This window comes from Olea europaea, chromosome 2 (assembly GCF_002742605.1).
Source record: "Olea europaea var. sylvestris chromosome 2, O_europaea_v1, whole genome shotgun sequence".
Taxonomy (NCBI): domain Eukaryota; kingdom Viridiplantae; phylum Streptophyta; class Magnoliopsida; order Lamiales; family Oleaceae; genus Olea; species Olea europaea.
Genome location: NC_036238.1, coordinates 20,041,101 through 20,064,810, shown reverse-complemented (window position 1 = coordinate 20,064,810; position 23,710 = coordinate 20,041,101). Strand labels below are relative to the sequence as shown.

General features: G+C 33.7%; 1 protein-coding gene and 1 pseudogene across 1 annotated transcript; one reads left to right on the top strand and one right to left on the bottom strand.

Moving 5' to 3' along the window:
• Positions 1 to 607: 607 nt before the first annotated feature.
• LOC111373460 lies at positions 608 to 16,092 on the top strand (annotated as a pseudogene).
• A 3,009-nt stretch (positions 16,093 to 19,101) lies between these two features.
• LOC111365668 lies at positions 19,102 to 19,700 on the bottom strand. The gene has a single exon (XM_022986210.1). The coding sequence runs from the start codon at positions 19,628 to 19,630 to the stop codon at positions 19,292 to 19,294; it is 339 nt and encodes a 112-aa protein (XP_022841978.1). The 5' UTR covers positions 19,631 to 19,700; the 3' UTR covers positions 19,102 to 19,291.
• Between the last annotated feature and the right edge of the window lie 4,010 nt (positions 19,701 to 23,710).

Genomic DNA, 23,710 nt, shown 5'->3' with positions numbered 1-23,710 from the left:
TCTATGCCTCAATTATCATTGAAGCAATTGGAAAAGACAGTTGGTTTCTTTAATTCTTTCTCCGAAAAGGCGATTGGAAAATGTGGCTCTTCAATTTTTCTTTCTTCTTGATCTGATCTCTTTTGGACTTTTCCCTTTTCCTTTACATTATTTAATGTAGGAATACTAGTTAAGAATATTATATTTAAGGAAAGTATAATTAGTTATTTACATTATTCTTAATTTTAATATCTCATGCATAAAAATAAAAATTTTATATTTTAAAATTAATACATATTTAAATATTTATTTGTTAATAAATATACAACTAAAAAAAAATAAAATTTGGTGCCCCTACAATTTTGAGGCCCTGTGTGGTCGCTCAACTCGCACATCCTCAGTACCACCTCTTTTTTTTGGTCTCAACTTTTTAAAACTCATTTTTAACCACGATTCTATGAAATCAACTATTATTAAATTTTTAACCATATATTTCATCAAAATTTATTAAAAATATGATTTTCAACCAAACCATTATGAACAAAATAACAATACTTAAAAATAACTGACATTACTCTTATTTTATTTTTAATCCTTCCTATACTAAAGCAACCAAACAGATCCTAACCCACTCCCCGTTAAGTCCCGCCTCAACTTTTAACAGAACCACTCTTCTCTGGACTCTGTTACTGTATTGACCTTCTCAGTTCTGTCCTCCACCACTCCACACCGCCAGTTAACAACCGTGAAGGTACAACCCCCACACCACGCTTCACTCCACCATCAAAATTTTTCTCTATATTGCATTTCACTCAGGATGTAACTTCACATACACAGTATATATTACAACATATCTGAGTGTCTATATGCAATAAATACTCTTTTTTCTCCATTTTCATTTCCCATGGACTGAATACGCGCCTCTGTGATCTTTCGCTCACTTTCTCACTCCAGGGTTTTGTTAAGCCGAAAGTTTGCTCGTGTGTGTATTTATTTTTTCCCGCTCAATTATAGGTTACGTTGGAAACTTGGAAAGATGGATTTTTTCCCCCGTGTGTTTTATCCAGCAAGTTGGTGAATCGAAGGTTTTCAGTGAGAAATTTTGGCTGACTGTTTTAATGTCGTCTCTTTTATTCGAGGTTCGAAGTAATTTATTTATTTTTATCTCTTCGGATTACTGTAATCAGAATCTCTTACACGAGGTTTTAATTTTCTTCACCTGACTGTGTGCATGTAAAAAGTAAAAAATATAGAGTCTAGTTTTCAAACCATTTTTAGCATATTAACGATCCTGTTATTGATTACAAATGGAAAAAGGTTATATTTCTATATGTTTAGCCCTTAAAGAGGAGATGGAATGATGACTTGGGTTTAAAGTTTACACTCTCAGGTTTGCATGTAGGGAACAGATAAAGTTACTGAATTATAATTTGGGAATATTGGTTTTTGCTGTTGTTGACACATAAAAATTCAGCCCAAATCGAGCAGTCCAAGAAGTGAAGCCCAATTGGAGGATCCCCAAATCAGACAGCCCAAAGAACGAAGCCCAATCGAACAAATCAAGATGAAGGCCCAAATAAGGAGGCCCAAGAACGCGGTAACGCCATCGCCCAAGTTCGCAAGTCGCCCAGAATCTGAGCGAATGGAGTGTCATACAGTCGCCCAGAACTGTTACTCTATTCTCGCCCAAACCTTCAAATCACCCAAGGTCTTAACAACATAAAGCGTCGTGGTTATCAAGAAGTGCAGTTATCTAGGCAGTTATTGAAGTAGCCCTATCACGTTCCACGATTCAAGGAACTCAATCGAAAACGGTTGAATGATGAAGGGTAATGACAGCAGTTAAAAAAGGCAGTTTTCATGACAAGTTGGCCATTACGAAGAAAGTGGGCAGTTATAGGACGATCAAGCAGTTTTTAGAGCGATTGATCACAAAGAGATCGTCCATGAAGTATAAAAGGGAGAAAGGACATAGAAGCAAAGGACCGAATCAAAAACTCTCGAACAGAGAACATATAATTTTCATTTCCTTAGTTTTTAGATTTTAACACTTTCCTTTCAATAACTCGTGTGCTTGCGTCCCTTGGAGGCACGTTGTTTTTCACTTCCAATTGTAAAGTCATCGCCAATAAAAGAACACCCCTTTTTTGGGACTTTGTCTCAAGAGGTTTGTCCCTTACACGATCGTCTGATCCCTTTTAATTGTTAGCGACTAACCCGCGCGAAACAGCTGTTAACCCAAATTGGGAAAAAAATATGATAAGATTTGCAATTGAGATACGGCAAATAATATGTTTGTAGCCGAGCTGTTCCTGCATTGGTTTGTGGCCATTTGCACTTTGAACAGTCATAATGTTATCTGTTACCTTTAATTTTGTTCAGATTTGGAAACGTTCTGATTGATGCCATTTGAAAAGGAAGTAACATATTACTTTTTTAATTCTTAAGAATTTTAATAGTCGACCAATGTTATTTTGCTTATCTGTCACACAATTAATTGAGGCAAGATTCAGAATTGTTGTTTGAATAGCTGGACTTCTCTCTTTAAATGCGCACGACTTATTTTACATCACCATGGAGATTCAAAGGGTTGTGCCTGGCATTTTAATGGATACTTATGGCTATGCACTCTTTGGCTAATGTGCAACATTCAAATTTAAGCATCAGAGTCATGTTCTTACATTTCAGTGTCTTTTTGACTTTTTTTCTAGGGCTTAATTGGATTTCTCGCTTGAAGATGCTCTTTTGATCTGCTGTTGTTCTCATGTAGTTAGTTATATATTTATTGAAGCTAAAGATGCTTGTACTTTCTTTACCTCTCTCTTTCACTTAGTTCATGCGGTTCATTTTATTGTTAGAGAATTATGATTACACTAAGTGTTTTAGGAGCATTTTCCTTAGAAGCCAAAGATTTTTTTCTGTTTCTTTACCTCTCCTTTCACTTAGATCATACGTTCATTTTATTGTTAGAAAATTATGATTACACTAAGTGGTTTAGGGTCATTTTCCTTTTATAGACTGTTAATAAGAACCTTCCTCCTAAAAGGCTCTCCAAGAAAAGGGGGAGAATGTTCAAAAAGGGAAAGATTGTAGGACTGTTCATTAACTGAGAGTAAAGAGACGTGTTTCTTGCTTTATTCTCAACTATGACAATACCATGGATACGTGCTTAATATTTGCCATTATGTTTTATAGCAGGGTGATATTTTATGGCAATGTTTTACTTATATTTTTCTGAGAGATGGTGGGGGCCTAGGTGATCAGGAGGGAGTTAATTTATGATATTTTTTGTTAGCATGATTTGTTGTTGGAAGCTCATGTTTAAGTAACTTCTGTTTTCTTTATTGTCTGGCTTAGGAAATAGAGTCAATACTGGTGATTTGAAGGTAGACCACAATTTGTCCAGCATTGCCTTGACAAATGTTTCTCAGTGGATTTGAATGATTGGCAGCATGGACTTGAATGCCTTCCCAGAAACAGAAGAGGATGAGGTGTTTCCTGAACCACACACAGAAGAAGACAATGGGCAAGAAGAACATATATACAATGAACATGCAGAACATGGGGAAAGCGCTGTTCAGATTTCACGTCGGGTATCACTATCTTATCATTTAAGCCTCTTAATATTGAGTTGAAATGATTGATCTGATTTTACCTTTCTGTGTTTCAGATTAGTACTGCTTTAAATTTTATATGAAGGCTTTTAGCTTAGTGACAGATAAAGTCCTGCTATAGAAGGTCAAATGTTAGGCATGAAGAGCACTACTAGATCACAGAACAAGTTTTAAGTTATTGAAGTTGAATTCTCACTTCGGTGCAGTAGAATACCTGGCGCACAAAAAAAAAAAAAAAAAAAATTAAATGCTTCTGGTTGTCGTCAGACAATTATTATTAACATTGAAATTACAGATTTCCTCCCGCATATTCTTCTTCTCTCCTCTCCTCTCCTCTCCTCCCTTCTCTCTCTTTCTTACATCCTGCAGAATCACTCCCTTTACAATAATGCCGACAGCTGATATGTTTTAAAACTTTTAGTCTGGGCATGTGAAATGTCACGGTACTTGGTAGATGAGTGAGATAGTCATGGTTCTGTTCGTCATTTTTGCCCCTAATTCTTCTGCTCCATCTCAGCCCACATTTATGCCTCGAAATTGTCGAATTGGCTGGTGTCTTTACTTGCATTTTTTGCAAACAATACTTGTTACTGAGTTAGTTGGCAAAATATGCCCCATTAGAAAATAAAAAGAGAAATCAATAAGGATATATATATCTACCGAAGCACAAAAATATTTTTGAGCCCATGCATTTGATTTGACATATAATTAATTTCACGTTGAAACATCTTTTTTCAAAATTGTAATCTGAAAGCCATATATACTTGCTAGCAAGATTTTTGGTGTGTGCTTTTGCAATAGGAACGCGAGGAAAGGATTCAGTGGCTTAAAGACAACGAAATGATGACAAGCCATTATATGTATCCCAGCTTCCTCCATGTGATGATGGGTATCAAATGAAAAGACAGAGACCTCATAATAAACTCCCCCCAGGTAAGTGCAATTTTGTTGCATGGATCAGTTAGTCATTTCTAGTACAACTTCTTGGGAGGTGTTAACTGAGAAACAGAGACATGATAATAAACTATCTCCACTAGTTTTGAGCTTGATGTGTGAAGAATTATAACGGGATTTGTTCATCCAAATGGACTTTGACGATTTTTCAAGTATTCCAATTCGTTATCAGTAATCTAATCCGAAATTATTCAAAGAGAGGGAAGAATGAAAGGTGTTAAGGAAGTAGTTGGTTCAATGAATATATAATTTGTAGCTTTCTCCATCTATTTTATTAACTAAAACAAATTAAAATGGGGTCCCTGATACCAGAAAGTCTGAATCATCATTGTTAGTTGTATGGTCCACCCACCATGCTGTTAAAAGAAAATTGAGAAAATGGTAACTTAGTGTACACACAAAGTTTAACTTCGAAATCATAGTCAAGAAAACAGTGAAAAATCCAAAATTTTGATTAAGTTTCAAAATATTAGGACAAACAAATTCTTAATTCAAACAAAGATCTTTTGATTCTTTATCTTTATATAATGTAAACTTGAGTTGATGGCTGTTCTCGAATAAAAAAGAAGTCATTCGTTGAACTATTCACTGATGCTTTGATCTTGCACTTGAATAAAATTAAATTGTTATTTCAAGGACTTCATGCTTTAATCTCAAATCAGAAGTGTAATTTGGTTTAATCACTTCAAGAGTCTTCCAAAATTCCCCATATATGCTATTATCTCGGACTTGATTGACTGTAACTCAGGGCTTTGCACCAATTTCAAATTAAATGATAATATTTTATTAAATTTTGCGTTGAATGATGATGAAAACTTAATGCATGAGAGAACTTGCTTGAGTACAGATTTGTGCCCGACCACTTCATACAGGTATGAGAGAGCCATTCGTAATTAACTGATGATATGGCCCAATGTAATTGATGCTCAATGTCCTATGTTGTGGAACTTGATTTGATGGGTGGAAGTGCCCAATTTTTTTGGTGGCACTGAATGGGCATGAATTTAACAATATTTTATTTGCCTACATATATGTGCACGTGTTGTAGTACCAAATAAAATGAATTCAATAATTTGTTGAATTAAATTAAAAAATTTCCGAAGTACAATTAGAACAATTTAAATTTGTTACTAATTATTGGCTATGTTAACGTGCAATTGCCAAAAATTTATACTTGTCTGCAATTAATAAAATTTCTCAAGTTGACTTTCTAAAAGGTCCTAATGCAATGTCCTTCCACGTGGGCTCTTTTTTTTGAAAAAATGCTCCTTTACATTTTGGTAGTCACTATGATGCTCAGACTCGGGTACGGGTATCGAGTACGTATCTAACTGTCGGATATTTAATTTTCTAAAATGTAGGATGCGGGAACATAATTAAAAAGTCCAAATTTTCGATATGGGTACGTGGGTACGTCTTTCAAACGTTAATTTTTTATTAATCCAAGATGTCATTTTGAATAGATCAAAATAAATCATTCACAAAGAAGGAAATGACTGATGAATAAGGGTTTAAGATGAATAGAATAGAATTTTGGGTTTAGTTTTCAATTATAGGAATTTGTAAATGTTATATAAAATAGAAAATGGGGGATTTGATTGCAATTTGGACTCAATAAAGCACTAAGGAGCATTATATGAAACCTATTTTCATTTTATACAAACAAAGTTCTAAACCATCTTTATAGAGAGGGAAATAAGGAAAAAAGAAGAAAATGGAAAGAAAAAAGGAAGGACAAGAAAAAAAAAGGAAAAACCTAGCGTTGCTGCCTTTCTCCAGCCTCTCGGTGGTGACGCTAGGAGAGCGAAAATAGGAAAGAAGAAAAGCGAAATTAAAGGGGAAAAAAAGAAAGAAGAAGAAGCAAAAACGATGAAGTATCCAGTTGAAATTTGGAGGATTCAACACATATTCCATACCCATATTCATGTCGTGTTGTGTCTGATATGAGTATTCCGACTATTTTGAAGAGTTCGAACATTAGAGTTTACCCACAATCCTAGCCTTGTGCTTAAGAATGAGTACCCATTTTACGGAAAAGATAAGCATCAAATTGCTGTTTATCTCTGAGCCGTAGGCTGAGTATCTATTTTTGAGCACAAGCCCAACCAAATATCTATAAGTTGTCCCCAATATTTTTGCTTGGTCGTGGGATGGGCATTCAATAAGCCCCTGTATGGGCTCCATTTTATCCAAAATGTATTTCTGTCTCCTCTTTTTAAACACACGTTTTTCAATAAAATAATATTACGCGTGAATTCATACTCTCTCTTTTAACTTACATTCTTCAAAAAAATCACTATTTTAAAATACATTTATCTCAAAACACATTTTAATGGAGCCCAAACAGGGCTAAGTACTGCTATTGTCCGTTCCTTTTCTTCTTCTTGTCCATATCATTTTGGTTTTTTGAACTTTATGTTCCCCGGGTTGCAGGTTGGTTGGACTGCCCTGCATTTGGTCAAGAACTAAACTGTCTAATTCCTTCAAAAGTGCCTTTAGGTGAATCGTTCAATGATTATATTCTGCCTGGTATAAGATACTCATTTAGGCAGGTGATTCATCAGCAAAGGGTTTTAGGAAGAAAGGTGTGTACATGGACCCCAATTTTCGGGGAACAGGGATGGGTTGGTAATTATCAATTCTTTGTCGACTTTTTGGAGGAGGCACATTAAATTGAATTTGTATTGGAACAGTTGCTGAAGTTTCTTCTGGTTTGAAATATTGTATAAAAATTATCTTCTGCCTAAAAGGGGTTCCAGAAAAGAACAATATGTTATGAGGTTTACAGAAAGGTATAATATGTTTTGTATCTGAGGCACATGATTCTTCTGATGCTGAGGCAAGACCTGATGAAACAGATTCTTTGGGTGCTTAGGAGGTGAGCTTGGGATTCAAAGCCATTTAACAAGACCATTAGACATTATGTTGCCTACATAAGCTTATAGGTCACACATGGAAGCGTTAATCTGTCCCTGCTGCTCTATTTTGAGTTTTTGACTAACCTTAGACTAGACGATCTTTACTTTTGTTGTCAGCATTGAAGCAAATGCAACATTATTTTCAAGTTTCCTTCAAATTTTCTCAGCTTCGTCATAGTGGCCCAGAACTTTTGAGTGAGGAATGCTGCTTTTACATCTCCTAGAGTAGGATATTTGACATCATGTTAGTGCATTCAGTGGCAAAAGTTGGAAATGAGATGGTAAACTAAACATGTGCATATCGTTTCAGGATGTACTTGAATAAAGTTAAGCATGTGGTGATCATAGGTAATGCATATGATGCCACAATCATCTTTTGGTCTGTGGTGTTACATAAACATTTAGTTCTACATGGTCAATGAATCATAATGTCTGTGGGTTAATTGTAAGAGTAAGACAATTTACGGGGACTTTCAGAGCATTATTTTTATCATTTGAATTTCTACTGATGGTTTCAGCTTGGTTCGGTGATCGATCTTACAAATTCAAATAGATATTATGTGATAAAAGATTGCAGGAAAGAAGGTATCAAGCATGTTAAGGTGGGTAACAATCATCTACGTCCTTAAATGAAGATTGAGGTTTCCACTAATACGTGACTCTTATTCCTGTGCTGCTGATTATTTACATTCTAATTTAGATTCCATGCAAGGGATGTGATTCTGTGCCTGATAATGAGGCTGTTAATATTTTTTTTATGAGGTATGTGGCGTATAGAAACATTCATCATATCTCGGTACTCATTAAAGGCTCACAGTCTTCATTCTCACTCAACAATATGTGCATAATATTTTATAACTGACAGTTTCCATGTTATACAGTATTTGTTCCAACTGGGAGAAACTAAAGAGGGTTCTCCTGGATGATCGCTATGGATGCGAAATTTTTCTGCTGGACATCTGTGTGCTATTCATTTTAAGTTAGAAGAATAAATAAAAAGGGTTATTCTGGATGATAGATGTAGAAAGGACATTTCCTGTTCGACATTTGCGGAAAAAAAAGGAGCTCTTTAATTAAAAGAATGTCAGGAACTTTACAGGTGTAAACTATTTTGTTTGAACTAAAATATACATTAATTATTGATGACCTCTTTCTCCTGCATATGGATCTAAAAGATCTTTCAATAATTTAAAATAGTAGAAAATTTTATAATTATGTACCTCTTACAATTGATTTGGAGGAAGTAGTTAGAAAATTCTGAGCATTTTAGGTTAGCAGAATCTGTTACTTGATATATGGGATCCGATATGTGATAACTTTTCTATGTTTGGCATTTCTATTTTGTAGCCTTTGTCCTCAAGTCAACAACATACTCCTTTTAAATTGGTCTTTGGTTTATGAAATTGATAAATGATTGGTATTATTGTCGTGTCCTAATCTATGAAAATTTTTAGTGATATTTTTACTTCTATAGGTATCAATGATTGGTCTTATTGTCGTGTCCTAATCTATGAAATTTTTTAGTGATATTTTTACTTCTATAGGTATCACAATTTCTCTCTCGGCAAAAGCAATCAAAGAAATATATCCTTGTGCATTGTACACATGGTCATAATCGCACTGGGTACATGATTGTTCACTATCTCGTGCGTACACAACCAAAATCTGTCACTCAGTTCAGCATCTTTGTCTTACTTTATCCTCATTTATTTCCAATGGAGCAAACAATATTTCCTCAGATTACCTTTACTTCCTCTCCTTTCAGGCAATCAAATTATTTGCTGATGCACGCCCTCCGGGAATATACAAACCAGATTACATTGACGCCTTGTATAACTTTTATCATGAGAATAAACCTGAAATGGTTGTCTGCTCTCCAACTCCAGAGTGGAAAAGATCTTCAGAATTCGATCTAAATGGCAAGGTGGTTCCAGATGACGATGATGAAGGTTTTGCAGCTCCTCCACAAGTAGGCCTTTTTTTTTTTTACTTTTTTTTTATGTATGTGTCAGTCCTTTTCATAATGGATTCTGGGGGCAAATTAGTAAAGAGAAGTAATGAAGTTGAACCTGCCCTGGTGAAACGCTGTTCCGGTGCCTTGAGATTTTATGCACGATTCCTTCTGGTTAACATTTTTTTTTCCTCGGATATCTTTGTAGTTATGTCAGTGCCCTGTTATTTTACTTCAGAAAATATATTCTTACAGGAAAGTCATAAGACACAGTTGGTAATGACAAACGATGACATTTTGGGAGATATTATACCTGTTGACCAACAAGAAACCCTGCGACAGTTTTGCTATCAATCCCTGAAGTTGCCTGGAGTGGTAGGAATTTGGATGCCATTTCATTCTCAAATTTTTCATTCTAATTTATTCTATCTACACACCTGATATAGGATTTTTTTAGATACTTCTCGCTGAGTCTCTTAATCACTTATTGTCCTGGAGTAATAGGAACTCCTCTGCGTTCTGATTTTTCAGTTTTGCATGCTCTACTTTATCTTATCTAAAGATATATCATACATAGGATGTTTTCAGCCATTCCTTATTTAATTGCATATTCACTTCTTATTCTGTAATGGCATGATTTTCAAATTGATATTATATTCTGCTAATGTTGTTTGAATTAGCAATATTATGTGAGATTTCTATTTCAGCCGATTATGTACCGTTAATGCCATTTTTATTTTCTTAATCTTCAGGTTAGAGGAAATCCACAGTTTCCTGGGTCGCATCCAGTGTCTCTTAACAGGTCTTGTTCAACATCTTCGTCTGTGCGTGATGGGTCATTTAGTTATTTATATTATAATTTCTCAATTTTGAGGATCTATGTTCTATAATATATGTTGGCACCACCCAGTACATTCCATATTGTAAAACACTAAGCTCTTGAGTTCAAAGGTCATTCAACTGTGAACCAGCTAATAATGAACTTTTGTTCCAGCTTTTTGAACTACTAGATGAAGAGTCATTTTACCATGCAACACGTGGAAGGAAATGAAATCACACAACGCATTGAAGTGAACTCCTTTTCGCATTCGCATTCCCATTCCCATCTGAAAATCAATCAACTTCGAAATTCTGTCCAGGCATTCACAAACCTTACTGAAGTACCGCAAGCTTTAATCTTTCCACTGGGGATAGGTTATAAAGAAAACAATGCATTAAAATTTATCCTAGCAACTGTTTTGACTAGCTTTCATACTTGATTACTCAGGGAGGCCTGCATTGTGTCCTCATTACATTGCGCATGGACATGAGTGCTGTACTCGATATTTTGTACATCCATAAAGATATCATTGTTAAATAACTTTTGCATCTTGATGGGAAAAGCTGGTTTAATTGAATCAACTTAGAATTTGGTAGCAGGCAGGTTATTATGTACATTGTATATGTTCTCTTTTTAATTGTATCATCCATGACTCTGTAGTTCATTTTTCTTTTACATCCAGGGACAACTTACGATTATTAAGACAATCTTACTATTATGCCACATAATAACTATGGACGGGTGTTACTTAATTGATAGGCATTTTGTTTTTCGAAGAGTTGAAATGAGATTCCCTTGCAGACTCAGCAATGAAGTATGCATGCTTACTCGCTATCTGGATATTTTCAGCTTTAAATAGCTTCATGATTGAAATTATTCTTGCCGATGATTTTTCTCTTAATACTCTGGTGTCTCTCTGCTAGGGACTGGCTGAGAAAGACCACCATTTTACATTACTTGATGGGGAGATGATACTTGATACCTTGCCTGATTCACTAAAGAAAGAAAGAAGATATCTTATTTATGATATGATGGCAATTAATCAGGTGTCAATCGTAGAGGTAAACTATAAAGTTATGCAATTTAAGGCATGAGTTTAATAGCTATTCTTCATGAAACCTCTATGATTGTATTTTTTTAATGGCTGTAGCTATTCCTATTCTTCTTGAAAACTCGATGGTTGTGTATTTAGGGGTGGTTGCTACATTACTAATGGTTAGCTAGACCGCAGTGTAAACTATTTCCTATAGTTTTACGAGAGTCTTAGGAGCCTTTCATTTCAGCTATCGACTTCACTCCATTGCCTAGCACTTCTATTTCTATTGGTTAGGGAATAAGTTCATGCCTGCTGCTTGAGGCGTGTTTCTTTGGCAGAAATTGGAAAACACATACAGAAATGAAGAAATTCGGAAAATTGAATTTCTTCTAGAGCATTAGTTTCATTTGTTATCTTATCAGAGAGTTCATACTTAAGTTCACAACCTTTTCTCAGTCGAGTTGATTGATCTTAAATCTGAAACGTTCACTTGTAATTTGCATCTTCCCTGGTTATTAGATGGCATGTTTTTCGAAACCTAACTTGTGATATATGAGATATATGCTCACTGTTCTGTTTTCTTCTTGCAGAATTATAGTGAAAGGGCTGATTTATGCTTAATATAAATGCAAGATATAGTAGTACAGAGGTCTTGTATTGTCGTTAAAAATTCACTATTTTAGCAGTCGAATGAAATTGATGATACTCGTGAAGACACATTTCAATTAACTTGCATCTCATCTGTCATCAACTCGTCAACAAAAACGCCTCTGGTCTAATAACTTGCACCGCCTGGAAAGTTGCTGATAGTCCATAAATTGCAATTTTAATGAGTATTCAGGCAGTATTTACTTTACGAAGAAAAGGCTGCCAATTATTTGATAGAGATCGTAATAGATATTTTATGGAAGACTTGTCAAGACTGAACGCTTAATTTTAGAAAAGAGTTTAGAAGCATTTTGAAGGATATTTGTAATTTTTATTTTATTTCCTGGAACAAGTTCTTACTTAAGTTAGATTAAGTTAAACGCTTATATAAAGAAGGGTATGAGAAGGTTTTAATTACACTCTCATTATTGAATACAGTACTACGCTCTCCCAATTCTCCTCTCATTCATGGCTCTCTCTCTCTCTCTCTCTCTTTTGCTTCCCTCCCTTCTCTTCCTCTGTTTCTTGGCAGATCTTATACAATTGTGACTGTTGCGTGCATACTCCTTCACCAATATTTTTGGCTATTAACAGTCTTTATCCAATGATATTTACCAATATTCTTGGGCAACTATAAATTCTTTTCAACAATTTTGGTTTTTATTGCTATTCATGATTGCAGCTGACTATGTTCTTATCAAACTTTGGTTTTATGGTTTATAAATCGGATGCAGTGCCCCTTTAATGAACGTTGGAAAATGCTTGAAAAGGAATTGATTGAACCTCGGAATACCGAGCGGCAAAATATGTATCAGACCAGAAATCCTTGTTATAGATATGACATGGAACCATTTAGGGTATGTCATATGGAATTATAGCTATTTATCCTTTTCTCACCTACCCCTGCCTCCAACTCTCCTCCTTTCCTCATTCTCTCTCGCAAAATGATGGAATTCTCTTCTAATCTTCCAAAGCTTCATAGGTAAGGAGGAAGGACTTTTGGATGCTGTCTACTGTCACAAAACTTTTGAGGGGATTTATTCCAAAGCTATCACATGCAGCAGATGGTCTTATTTTTCAGGTTCTTGCTCTGACAATTATATTGAGTAGTGAGTACTCGTATTTAGAACTTAATCTTCATGCATTTTAACATGCTGCTCTTGATTATTATTTAACATACGAGAAATTACTGTGATTGCATAGTTTTACAATAATGTCTCTCAGCTGCTGTGGAAACCAGGAAAAATAGAAGAAAAAAGTTTCCACTGTGAAGGATCATCAGATTGTTGTTACTGAGAAAACAGAATATTGTAGGGCCAGTAGCAAATTTTATTGCTCAGCTCTCAACTTGTAAATTTTATCACTACCTGTGTCTTTTTAATGTAATTCTTTCCTATCTTTCTTTGAGGTGCTATATACACTGTATTGTGGTATGTGATCAGAGTATTTGATGTCATCGAATCTTTTGCTAATTAATTAATAAATAGATGACTGTGGCCTTTGTACTTCAGGGCTGGGATGATCCATATGTTCCTCGAACACATGAGGGTTTCTTGAAGTGGAAATACCCTGAAAAGAATTCAGTAGATTTTCTCTTTGAGGTTGTCATCAATTTTATGATTTCTCTTATATCCCGCTTCCTATAAAATTTTTTTTTTGGATCATTTGTATTTTTGTGTTTCCCTTATAGTTGAGTACAAGTAACTGGGCATCATCTTTTGTTATTCTAACTTTTTTATTCGGTTTACAGATGGTTGACAGCTGACAGTTGCTTTATCTATACGAGTGAGGAAAGCAGAAACTGATGTATGAAAAAATCAGGTTATTTTTCCTGGTAGTAATTTTATAAATTAATATTCATTGCGCTTATCATTGTCATTGCTTTTTAGGGATGAAAAGTTTCTGTTTCCAATCAAGTGACCAGCATGCTCTGTGCAAGAGTCTTAATTTGCATTGTAACAATACAGTAATTAAAGTGTCTTGCAACAGAAAATTGAATCTTCTATCATGTCTGTCCTGTTCATTTGAGATATACAACAAATAGATCCCAGTGGTTAGATACAAAAATGATTGAACTTTAGAACTGGCATATTCTTTCGGATCCTGCGATCTCTATCTTGTGTTTTCTGCATTATGTTAAATTTTCCAAACATTCTTTATCTTATACGAGTTTCATTTGCTCATCTGATGCCTCACTCAATTATGTTACTCTTTCTGTATCCTTTTTGGATTTTTACTTTGGCATGGGATTCTCAAACCAAATGCAAGTTCTCAAGTAATTTTATGAGTTGAAGCAACAGTCTTATATCCCCGAAAGAGTCATTTACAGTTATCTGGGGATGTATCCTTTGTCCTTGGTGGGATCAATTTTCTCAAGCATTCAAGTGAAATTGCAATGGAAAGATGTGCCAATTTATGCGGTGACATTAAAAAGATAAAATAATTATTTATAATCTGATGCACGGATGTTAATTTTGAAGATTAAGATTCAAAATCTTGTGCTTCAATGTTTCTTTTCCTCCATTTTTGCTACTGCCTTCTTTGTCCTGTCTGGCTGAAGAAAGCCCTGCTGCCTCTATGCTCACCTTCTTCCTTCATATCATTTATAAGTCAAGTCATAATTCAAGTTCTGAAGTGATGGCTCAAGCTTTCATTCTCGATAGTCCTACTCTTAGCCGTATAATAAGATTCGCGAATGAAGTGGAAATTGCTTGTCTTGGCAGGGCTTTTTGCAAGACACACACTTCATGTTCCAGTAATGTGACATAGTATGGAGTAATATGTGCCTTGCTGGGTTCTAAAATTTAGAATATGAACAAGATTGTGTGAGGATTTTGATTGGTCAGAAATTACGTTCGTCTCACTGCAATTTCCCTTTACTGCAAGCTTCGTATGCACGTTCTACAGCCTATCTGGATGGTATAGAGCAAATGAATTTCATTTTAAAACAACTTGCTCTGTTTTAAACAGTGATCAGTTAGACATGCTAATTATTGCGTAGTATGTTAAAATGGTCTCTTTGTTATGAATTGTATCCATGTCATTTTAATGTTTCAATTCTGGATTTGTTGTTACTTCCTCAGTCCCTTTTTACTTTTTTTGTCGTCATCTGGCAATGCTCCCTCTAATCAATTTTTAATGAGGCCACAGATGTGTCTGACCCCTCAATCTTCTCGGGAAACATTATCGAGCGTTCTTGGAATTCTGAGGAAGACGTATGGGTGTGAAGGTGAGGCTAGATAAAGGGACCCCAAATGACTTTAACACGTACAGGAAGGTATGTTTATATCCCATAATCATTATATATTGTCTCCAGATTCTTAATCTGCTATCAGACCCAGTAATGGTGTTCCCAAAACGAAAACAGGTGATGAGAAGTATAAATGACAATATCACGGAGGAGATATTGTTTTGAACGAAATCAATGAGATCATTTCCCTGGTAATGTATGCAGATAGGATACAGAGTGAGAGCAAAGCCCACAAACACTATAATTCTTCGCGCCGCAGGTGACATATTGATCAATAAGTGTAAGATGTTTCATCAATAGAAGCTAACTGCCCAAATGTTTCTGGGATTTAGTAAATGTAAAAGTTGACAGTACAGGGTAATGTTATCCAAAAGGATCATCTAGAGCATTGCCAGTTTACAAGTTCGTGACAGTTGCCACACTTCCAAGTGATCCTTCACATCAGGGCTTGTGTTTATTCTCATAGGAATTAGCAAATAGTCTCACCATGTATATCAATCTGAATAGTTTTTTTTTTTTTAGTTGTCAAGAATGCAGCTTTTTTAGGACAGTGATTTTGAGTTCTATGGCTTCGGCTTTTGTCAATATGTTATTGAAGGGTTCACTTGAATGAGTATTGCTCTGTTCTCGCGTAGTTGCAGTGTTTGTTGTTTTGTGAATGAAAGAAAAATGTCAACTGTACAAGTATTGAAAACTCAGTGGTTGCAATCTTTGTTGTGGGGACGAAAAATTCATATTCTTGATTCTTTGGTACAAGCTGCTGTCGTGTTTATGATAAACACTTAGTTGTATATTGTTTGAGATCAGAGATTGTAAAGTTGATTACAGCAGTTAGAATTTCTCGACTCTAATGTACTTTCCACTAGAAAACCTGTATTTCAACATTTGTAAAAAGCCAATTTGGATATTTTGGTTGAGATCAGAGAGATTGTAAAGTTGATAACAGCTTATAAGTGAATATTTGTCTTATATTTTTCACTTATAACTGCACAAGCATTTCATAACTTGTAATATAATTTTTACTCAAAAGTAAATTTTTTGTTCATACATAAATTTTGCACTCATAAATGAATTTTTCACTTATATACATTTTTTTTAAAATAAGAATGAAATTTTCGTTTATAAGTGACATTTTTGCTTATTATTGCATTTTTTACTTGTACTTTTTTTAGTTATAACTTCTTCTTCTTCTTATTTTATTTATTTTTTTATTTTTTTTTATTTTTTAAATAACTTACAAGTGAAATTCTTAGCTCTTACTTGGAAGTAAATTTATGTAATTCCATTAATTAATCTTTTTTTTAATTTATAAATTAGTGAATAATATGACCTAAACCCAATCCCACATAGAACATTAATTTTATATGGTTAAATAAAGAAGGCTAAGCATTCTATATTAATTTAATTCCAACGTTAATTAATCAAACACCAAATAAGAATTAGATAGAATTATTTTAATCCTTAATCAGTCTAACAAGGTGTGCCAAACTTGTCCTTTGCATGTTCGTTTCTTGCCCTTGTACTCTAATAACAATAAAATTATAGAATTTGAACCGCTCCATGAACCAGATCAGTCGGTCAATAACAAGATGACGACATGATAAAAAATTGTAACAGTTCGACTGTCATCGTGCTGGATGTGATTTTGTTCGGGGATTAGAACGAACATTCAATGGTAATTCTATTCATTCTTGGTTGACATCCAACAGAGATTCCAATTTTAGTCCTGTTTTAATAGCGCTAAGAGACACTTATCTACGTTTCCTTGTTAAACTCATCCAACAAGAAGTTCGGACGTGCATCTCATTCATGAATAAAATATGACCAACTAATCGACCAACAAAAATTATGCACGTTTCGCATTACTCAAGAAACACATCAAACCTATCCTTTATCTTTGATGGATAATGACTATAGAATAAGCCAAGTCGATGTTAAGGCGTGTTTGGCAAGATTTTTGAGAAGTTAAAAAGAATTTCTATGATTCAAGAGCTGCTTTTTAATTCATTTGGTTAATTCTATAAAAGTACTTCTAATTAGAAGAGCTTTCAGATAAACTGTCACAATATGACTTCCTCTAAAAGCTCTTACAGAAGCAGCTCTGTTATAAATTAGTTTTCAAATATTAATTAAGGTAACTTCCTCGTGAAACTCTTCAATTTGAAGCAAAAGTGAGTGATCTAAACGGTAGAAAGATTACTTGAATCGCCATCAATATTATTTGAGGGCATATAGTTTCCTTATATTGTCCATTAGAATTTGCAATAATGGAATGCTCCATTGCTTAATCATATAACATCCACATAGCACCTCTGCCCCCCTTCACCGTCCCAAGTGAAGCCATTTAGTAGTCCACGATACTGCACTACCACATTTCCATGTCACCACAAAGAAGAGCGGTCCAGTACTCTGTACAGTAATTAGTTATTACACAATTGAACAGTCATTCATCATCCTCTCAAGATCAGTTGATTTTCACATTTCTCAATTCTGTAAATCCACCCTACTCTGCCAGCAGCACCCACCACAAATAGGAGTATAGAATGAGGCTTCATCTCAATCAGAACATAACTATAATAATATATTGAAGCTTAATGCATATATATCCAATGACTTTTAAATCTAGTTATTGAAGAATGAATTAGGTAAACAAGTTAAAAAAATCTATCCCGACATTAGAAATCTGGGGTGTCTGTAAGTAACAAGAAATTCTTGAAATCTGATGTTGAGCATGCAAAGCAAGTTAAGTAGGGAAAAGAGGGAGAGAGTAGACGAGCACACTCAAAGAAGAAAGATAACTGTCCATGTCGTTTTTGCTCAAATTTTCAAGACAAGTTCATTGATTTAGCCTTCTATGGATGACCTTCAATTTTAAAGAGAATGGCATTCTCAATCATCTCTTTAACCTAGTTATGTTAACCTCTTTAACCATTGTTGTAGAACGAATTAGCTCTCTGTTCTCAAGTTTGGCAGTAAGGGTCGAAGAAGGGCAATCAAGTCCTGAAATAAACATTTATCATTCCATCATGGCATAGCATTACTACTGTGTGTGTTCAGAGAAAAAGTGCAGACAAGACAATGGATAAGCTGTTCTTCTCCTGCCCCTTTCCCGCAGAAATTTGGCTGATATATTACAAGTTAATGGCACCATATAAGGCCGCCTCCTTCACAACAGAAATATGATTCAGATATTTTCAGGATAAAATTTCAACGACTCACATTTGAGGCTGTCTCTCGGCTGATGATATGCAAAGAAATGAACAAGAGCAATTTCCAGCACAAGGCCGGAACACTTGTTGGAGTTAAAACTGAAAAATACCATGCTGAGTATTCAAGAATCTAAACAGAATTGAACGCTATATTTGCAATGGGAGGATCATTCAAGAGATTTTTCTTGTACTTCCCTCCAACTGTTTTTATTAGGCAGGCTGGTCTAATTCCCTAGACTTCTATATACTGATGTAATTACCTCTGAAGCAAGTAGTGAGATGTAGGGCATAAAAATCTAAAATCTACGAATGATTATAGAACAACAACCATTTCAAATTACAAATGAAACCTTCATAATGCATTGTTGAAGCTGAGAAAAGCTTACTTCAATAAACACATAAGAACATAGCCCTAATGGAGGTGATATGGTCACGAGTTTAACCTAAAAGCAGCTATACTTCGATGTTAGGGATAAAGCCCAATTCCGATCAGGAGAAACCAATATTAAGCGAAACGAAATTTGAAAAATGCAGATTATAGTGGTTCACCGTCTGAATCCACTCAACCCCACAGTTTTACTTTGAAGAAGAAAAAAACACTACAATGGTGTTACTCTCACCCTAAATAATCCAATCTGTATGCAGCAAGATTAGGACGACCTAATACATGCATACAACGCTTAATATACCCTAAATATTAGGTTGAGGGAGTATTATCAGGCTTGTGTGTCCAACATTGAAATCCCTCGACAGCTTTGCATTGAACCATAAAGAAAGTACAAGCTTCATGATAAGAGTTGTACAAGATCACGAGTCCATTAAAAAGAACAGAAAAGGCAAATATATAAAGTTCGGACAAAATATAGAAAGATTCACGTGTTATTAAAACTATATCTTTTAAACAAACTAAAATCAGGAGGCTTGCAATATAGGCCTCTTACCAAGCCTCTTGATTTCTCTATCCATTTGGCCAGTAAGCATCAGTCCAAACATCTTCCAATCACATAGCAGAGACCAAAAGGGGTGCCCAAAAGTTGCTGGAACATTCCTTTCAACAAAGAAATGGCTATACCAAGCCAAAGAGTAACCAAATAAAGGCGCGAGAATCAGGCACCGCCAATTGAAGAACACTGAGTATACCAAGCACAGGATACTACACAAAGTGCCCACAAAATGCCAACGTCTTGTGGCTGGTTTTGAGTGCTGATTCATATAAAACGGCCAGAACTCTTCCATGCTTCTGAAATTCATAGCTCTAAAGAAATCTGGGCTAATCACGGATCAGAATTTTGATGAAAAACAAATATTTGATGTGAACCCCACAAAACTCTGATCTTAAAAAAACCTAGAATTGCTAAATGAGCTCGTTCAAATTTCGGGAAAAAATGATAATCCGAGTTAATCCCAATCAGAATGCTGGAAAAATGACGTTTAAAGAATTCGAAGCAAATTCAAGAACAAACCCAAAATTGCTTTGTGGGCTTGATCAAGAATTTTGAACAAACAGATCGGTGCCAACTTTCAGACGTTTTAAGCTTGATCAGGATTTAAATTAAGAGTGCAGAAAAGAAAATCCCTTGACTGAGAATTTGTAGACAAACAAAAAATAAGGAATAAAACCGGCACAATTAATTAGGGAAGGTAAACGAAAAAGGTGGGTGATTTGCCAAATTGAAGAACGGATAATTGATTTCTGAAAATTCAATGTGTTAATGAAGAGACGGGGGTTTCGAGGGTCTCATCTGAAAATAGTTAATTGGTTGGATCATTGGTCCAGGTATTTTTCGTTTTCTTCTAGGAGTCAATTCTGGGATTTGTCCAATACTCCAAGTGTCCGTAGCGGCGAAAATTCTCAGTTTCATCGACGCCAGCCACCCTTTGGCATTTACAATTTGGTCAATTGAGCAACACCAAGAAAAATCTATTCATTCATTCAAGTGATCCCATGACAGCAAATACGTATAATGACAATTATTTATTTATTGTCACGTTATTCATTTATATCATCAAAAAAAGTTGCCTTAATTGAAATCAAATAAAAATGTACTTATTTAATAGAAATCAAATTAAAATGGAGTTATCCAATTAAAATAAAAATAAAATGTAGTTACCCGATTAAAATTTTGAAACATATTTACTTAATTGACATAGATTCATTGGCTTGTTTGGTTGGATAAAATCAGATTTTATGGAATATATGGTTCAAAAGTTGCACGTCTCATAAAATATTTTGTTAAATTTATTTATTTTTACTTTAACTTAAATTTTAATTCATTTTTTTTAGCTGAACTTAAATAGGACCAAAATATGTATAGTTAGTATTTACATTAAGTAATTTTTCAATTGAGACTTTTAATGACTTTTTGAGATTTAAAAAATTTAGGAGTATTCAATTGAGACTTTTTGAAACTCTCTAAAAATCACGGTGTATTCAAATAAGACTTTTAAAAAGTCTCTAAAAGTTAGAATGTATTCAATTAAAACTTTTTAAAAGTCTTGGGATATTCAAATTTTAATAACTTCTAGAGACTTTTATAAATATTTATGGAGTACCAACTTGTAAGCAGAAAGTACTTATATAATATCTTAAAATTTGTCTCTCATTAATCACGAGATTTTGGAAGACTTAAAAAAAAAAAAGATCACGAGATTTTGAGAGATTTTCACAAAAAAAACTTTTTTTCAATCTTTCTTTCTTTTAACCTTCTATGGACATGTTAAAATTTATTTATTTTATTTATTATATTCCATTTATTCTTCTTTTTCTCTCTTATTATTTATCTCTATTTTCTCTGAAAAAATTAAATAAGATTCTTATAACATTTTTTTCTTTTTTCATTAATTTTTTGTGAGAAATATTATTTTTTTATTAAATTATAAAATTTTATATGAAAAAACTATATATATATATAATTTTGATTATTAATTATTTAATTAAGGTCTTAAATATTTTTTTTTTCAATTTTTTTTTATTATATCGGAAGAAGAAGGGGAAGAAAAAGGGGAATTATGAGAACTAACACCTCGCATGTGAGAATCTCACATCAGATCCATGTAAATTCTATTTCAAAAGAAAGTCTTCAAAAGTCTTTTGAATTCCACAAAAGTCTATAAAATTTTTAAAATGAAAATCTATAGAAGTCTATGAAAGACTTCCGCTAATTCTATATAAATCTTTAAAAGATCTACGAAATCCACAAAAATCATCACTTAAATAAAATCCATCAAAATTTTCAAATTCCCAATTGAATACACTCTTAAGTAATTATTAAAAGAAAACTAACCAAGTTGCTAGTTATATTAGCAAAGTTACATGCTGATATAATTGGTGTCTGGTGGGCTGGATTATTTGCAGCCCAATATACCCATCAATGTTGTGTAATAGAGAAATCTAGGAAAAATGGGCCAGAAATTTCATTCAAAATAAGTAATTTTACCTATTTTTAAGTAGAAAGGAATTACTTATTTGAAAAGTAATTATTACCTTAGTATAAAAAATAAGCAACTTATATGTTCTTAACTTTATTTAATAATAACATTATTCATTTTAAATCTAACTTATAAACTTGTACGTGAACTTAGTAAGTGTTTTTTTGGTCGTAGATTGTGTAATTAAAAGTAGAAACTATTATTAATTTTATAAAATATGTGGTTGAAAATAATTTTGACAAAATATTGTTAAAAAAAAGTCCATTCTTGAGATGGACTTTTATGATATGGACTTACCCTCCAATAAGCTGAGCCCAACGCTACCTAATTTACTAGATGAAGCCCACCTGCCATCTTGAAAAATATGAAGAGTTTACCGCAATTTTATACTACCAAATAATATTATACGTAAATCTAAAAATTTTTCATTTCTTTTTACCTACACATTCTTCTAAAAATTACTATTCCCTTTATTATAATTTGAAATAATGAAGCCCAAACAGGAGCTAATGTTGGGAATTGAGCTAATTTCTTTTAATTTACCCAGACTTAAAAAAAAATACTAGATGAAAAAAATATAAAAAAGAAGGATTAAATTTTACGAAGGGTCAAAAATTTTATTAAATAAAAAATTTATACAATAATATTCACTCGTTGGAAAAATAATATCCTAAACTTACAACGTCCATCAATTTCTACTTTTTGAAGTATTTAGAAAGAGAACAAGAAAAAGTTCGATTGACCCAATATTGCATGATTTGGAAACTTGCTCACTTTCCATGACAAGCCCTTTCTTGTCATGCTAAAGGAAGCCTATGGGGACGTCCTTGTTTGAGTTCCATTATTTAGTAAAAATAAATTTTGGAATAGTAAATTTTTGAATAATGTGTGATTAAAAAGTAGAAAAAATTTTTAGATTTGCATATATTATTATTTTATTAAAAAAATATGTTGTTAAAAATGAGTTTGGAGAAAAATATATTATTAAAAAATAAAAATTGGGGCTCAAACAAGGGCTTAATTAGCATATAAAAATTAAATTCTAAAAGTTTTTTCTCTTCCCGAAGCAATTTTTGAGTTTCAAAAACTCCTTGTGACTTCTCAAAGTTCAAGCCAAACGGACGCTTGAAAATTGATATCGAATAGAGATCGAAATTCCAAGATTGATTTTATTTCATTTTTCTTTTATCTAGTCAAAATTGATATTGAATAGTGCTTAACCCTCTCTCTCTCTCTCTCTCTCTCTCTCTCTCTCTCTCTCTCTCTCTCTCTCTCTATATATATATATATATATATATACACACACATATATATATTGCAGTTTTTGGAAAAATGTGGTAAACAAGAATCTTTCCACTCGAGGAAAGTATCGGCTCAAATATGTTATGTTCAACAATTTTTTTTTTTTTTTTTGAAAAAAGAAGAAGAAGAAAGGAAAAAAAAGTTGATATTAGTAGAATGTAGCACAAGCTCGACGCATCTATTTTGAATTAAGCTGATTTTTAATTATAAGTAATGGGATACTTTGTTTTCAGCCGAACCAAATTGTCATCTTTCAAGATCTTCTTTTGAGACAAATCCATAAAGGTGAGCAAATAAGTATCATAAGAGAAATTCTTAAAGAGGGTCAAATCCATAGTTCGATCAAGAAGCATCATTTTTTCAACAAAAACTATAGGGATCTTTTCTACGAAAGAACGTGCATCATGCTTTATAATTTATCCTCACACAACATCTTATAAAAACAACAAATTTACATGTAACATTTATGGGAATGCTATAAATATTTGATAACAACAGAAAATTTAAATTTATTGAGTTTCAAGAAAATGGGGGGAGACAGCCCCCCTATAAATCAATGAATCGAAGGGGTGTTTGTATGTTGTTCAAAATTAATAAAAC

Excerpts from the sequence above, each read along its gene's own strand:
- LOC111365668 (XM_022986210.1), bottom strand. The coding sequence starts at position 19,630 with ATGAATTTCAGAAGCATGGAAGAGTTCTGGCCGTTTTATATGAATCAG.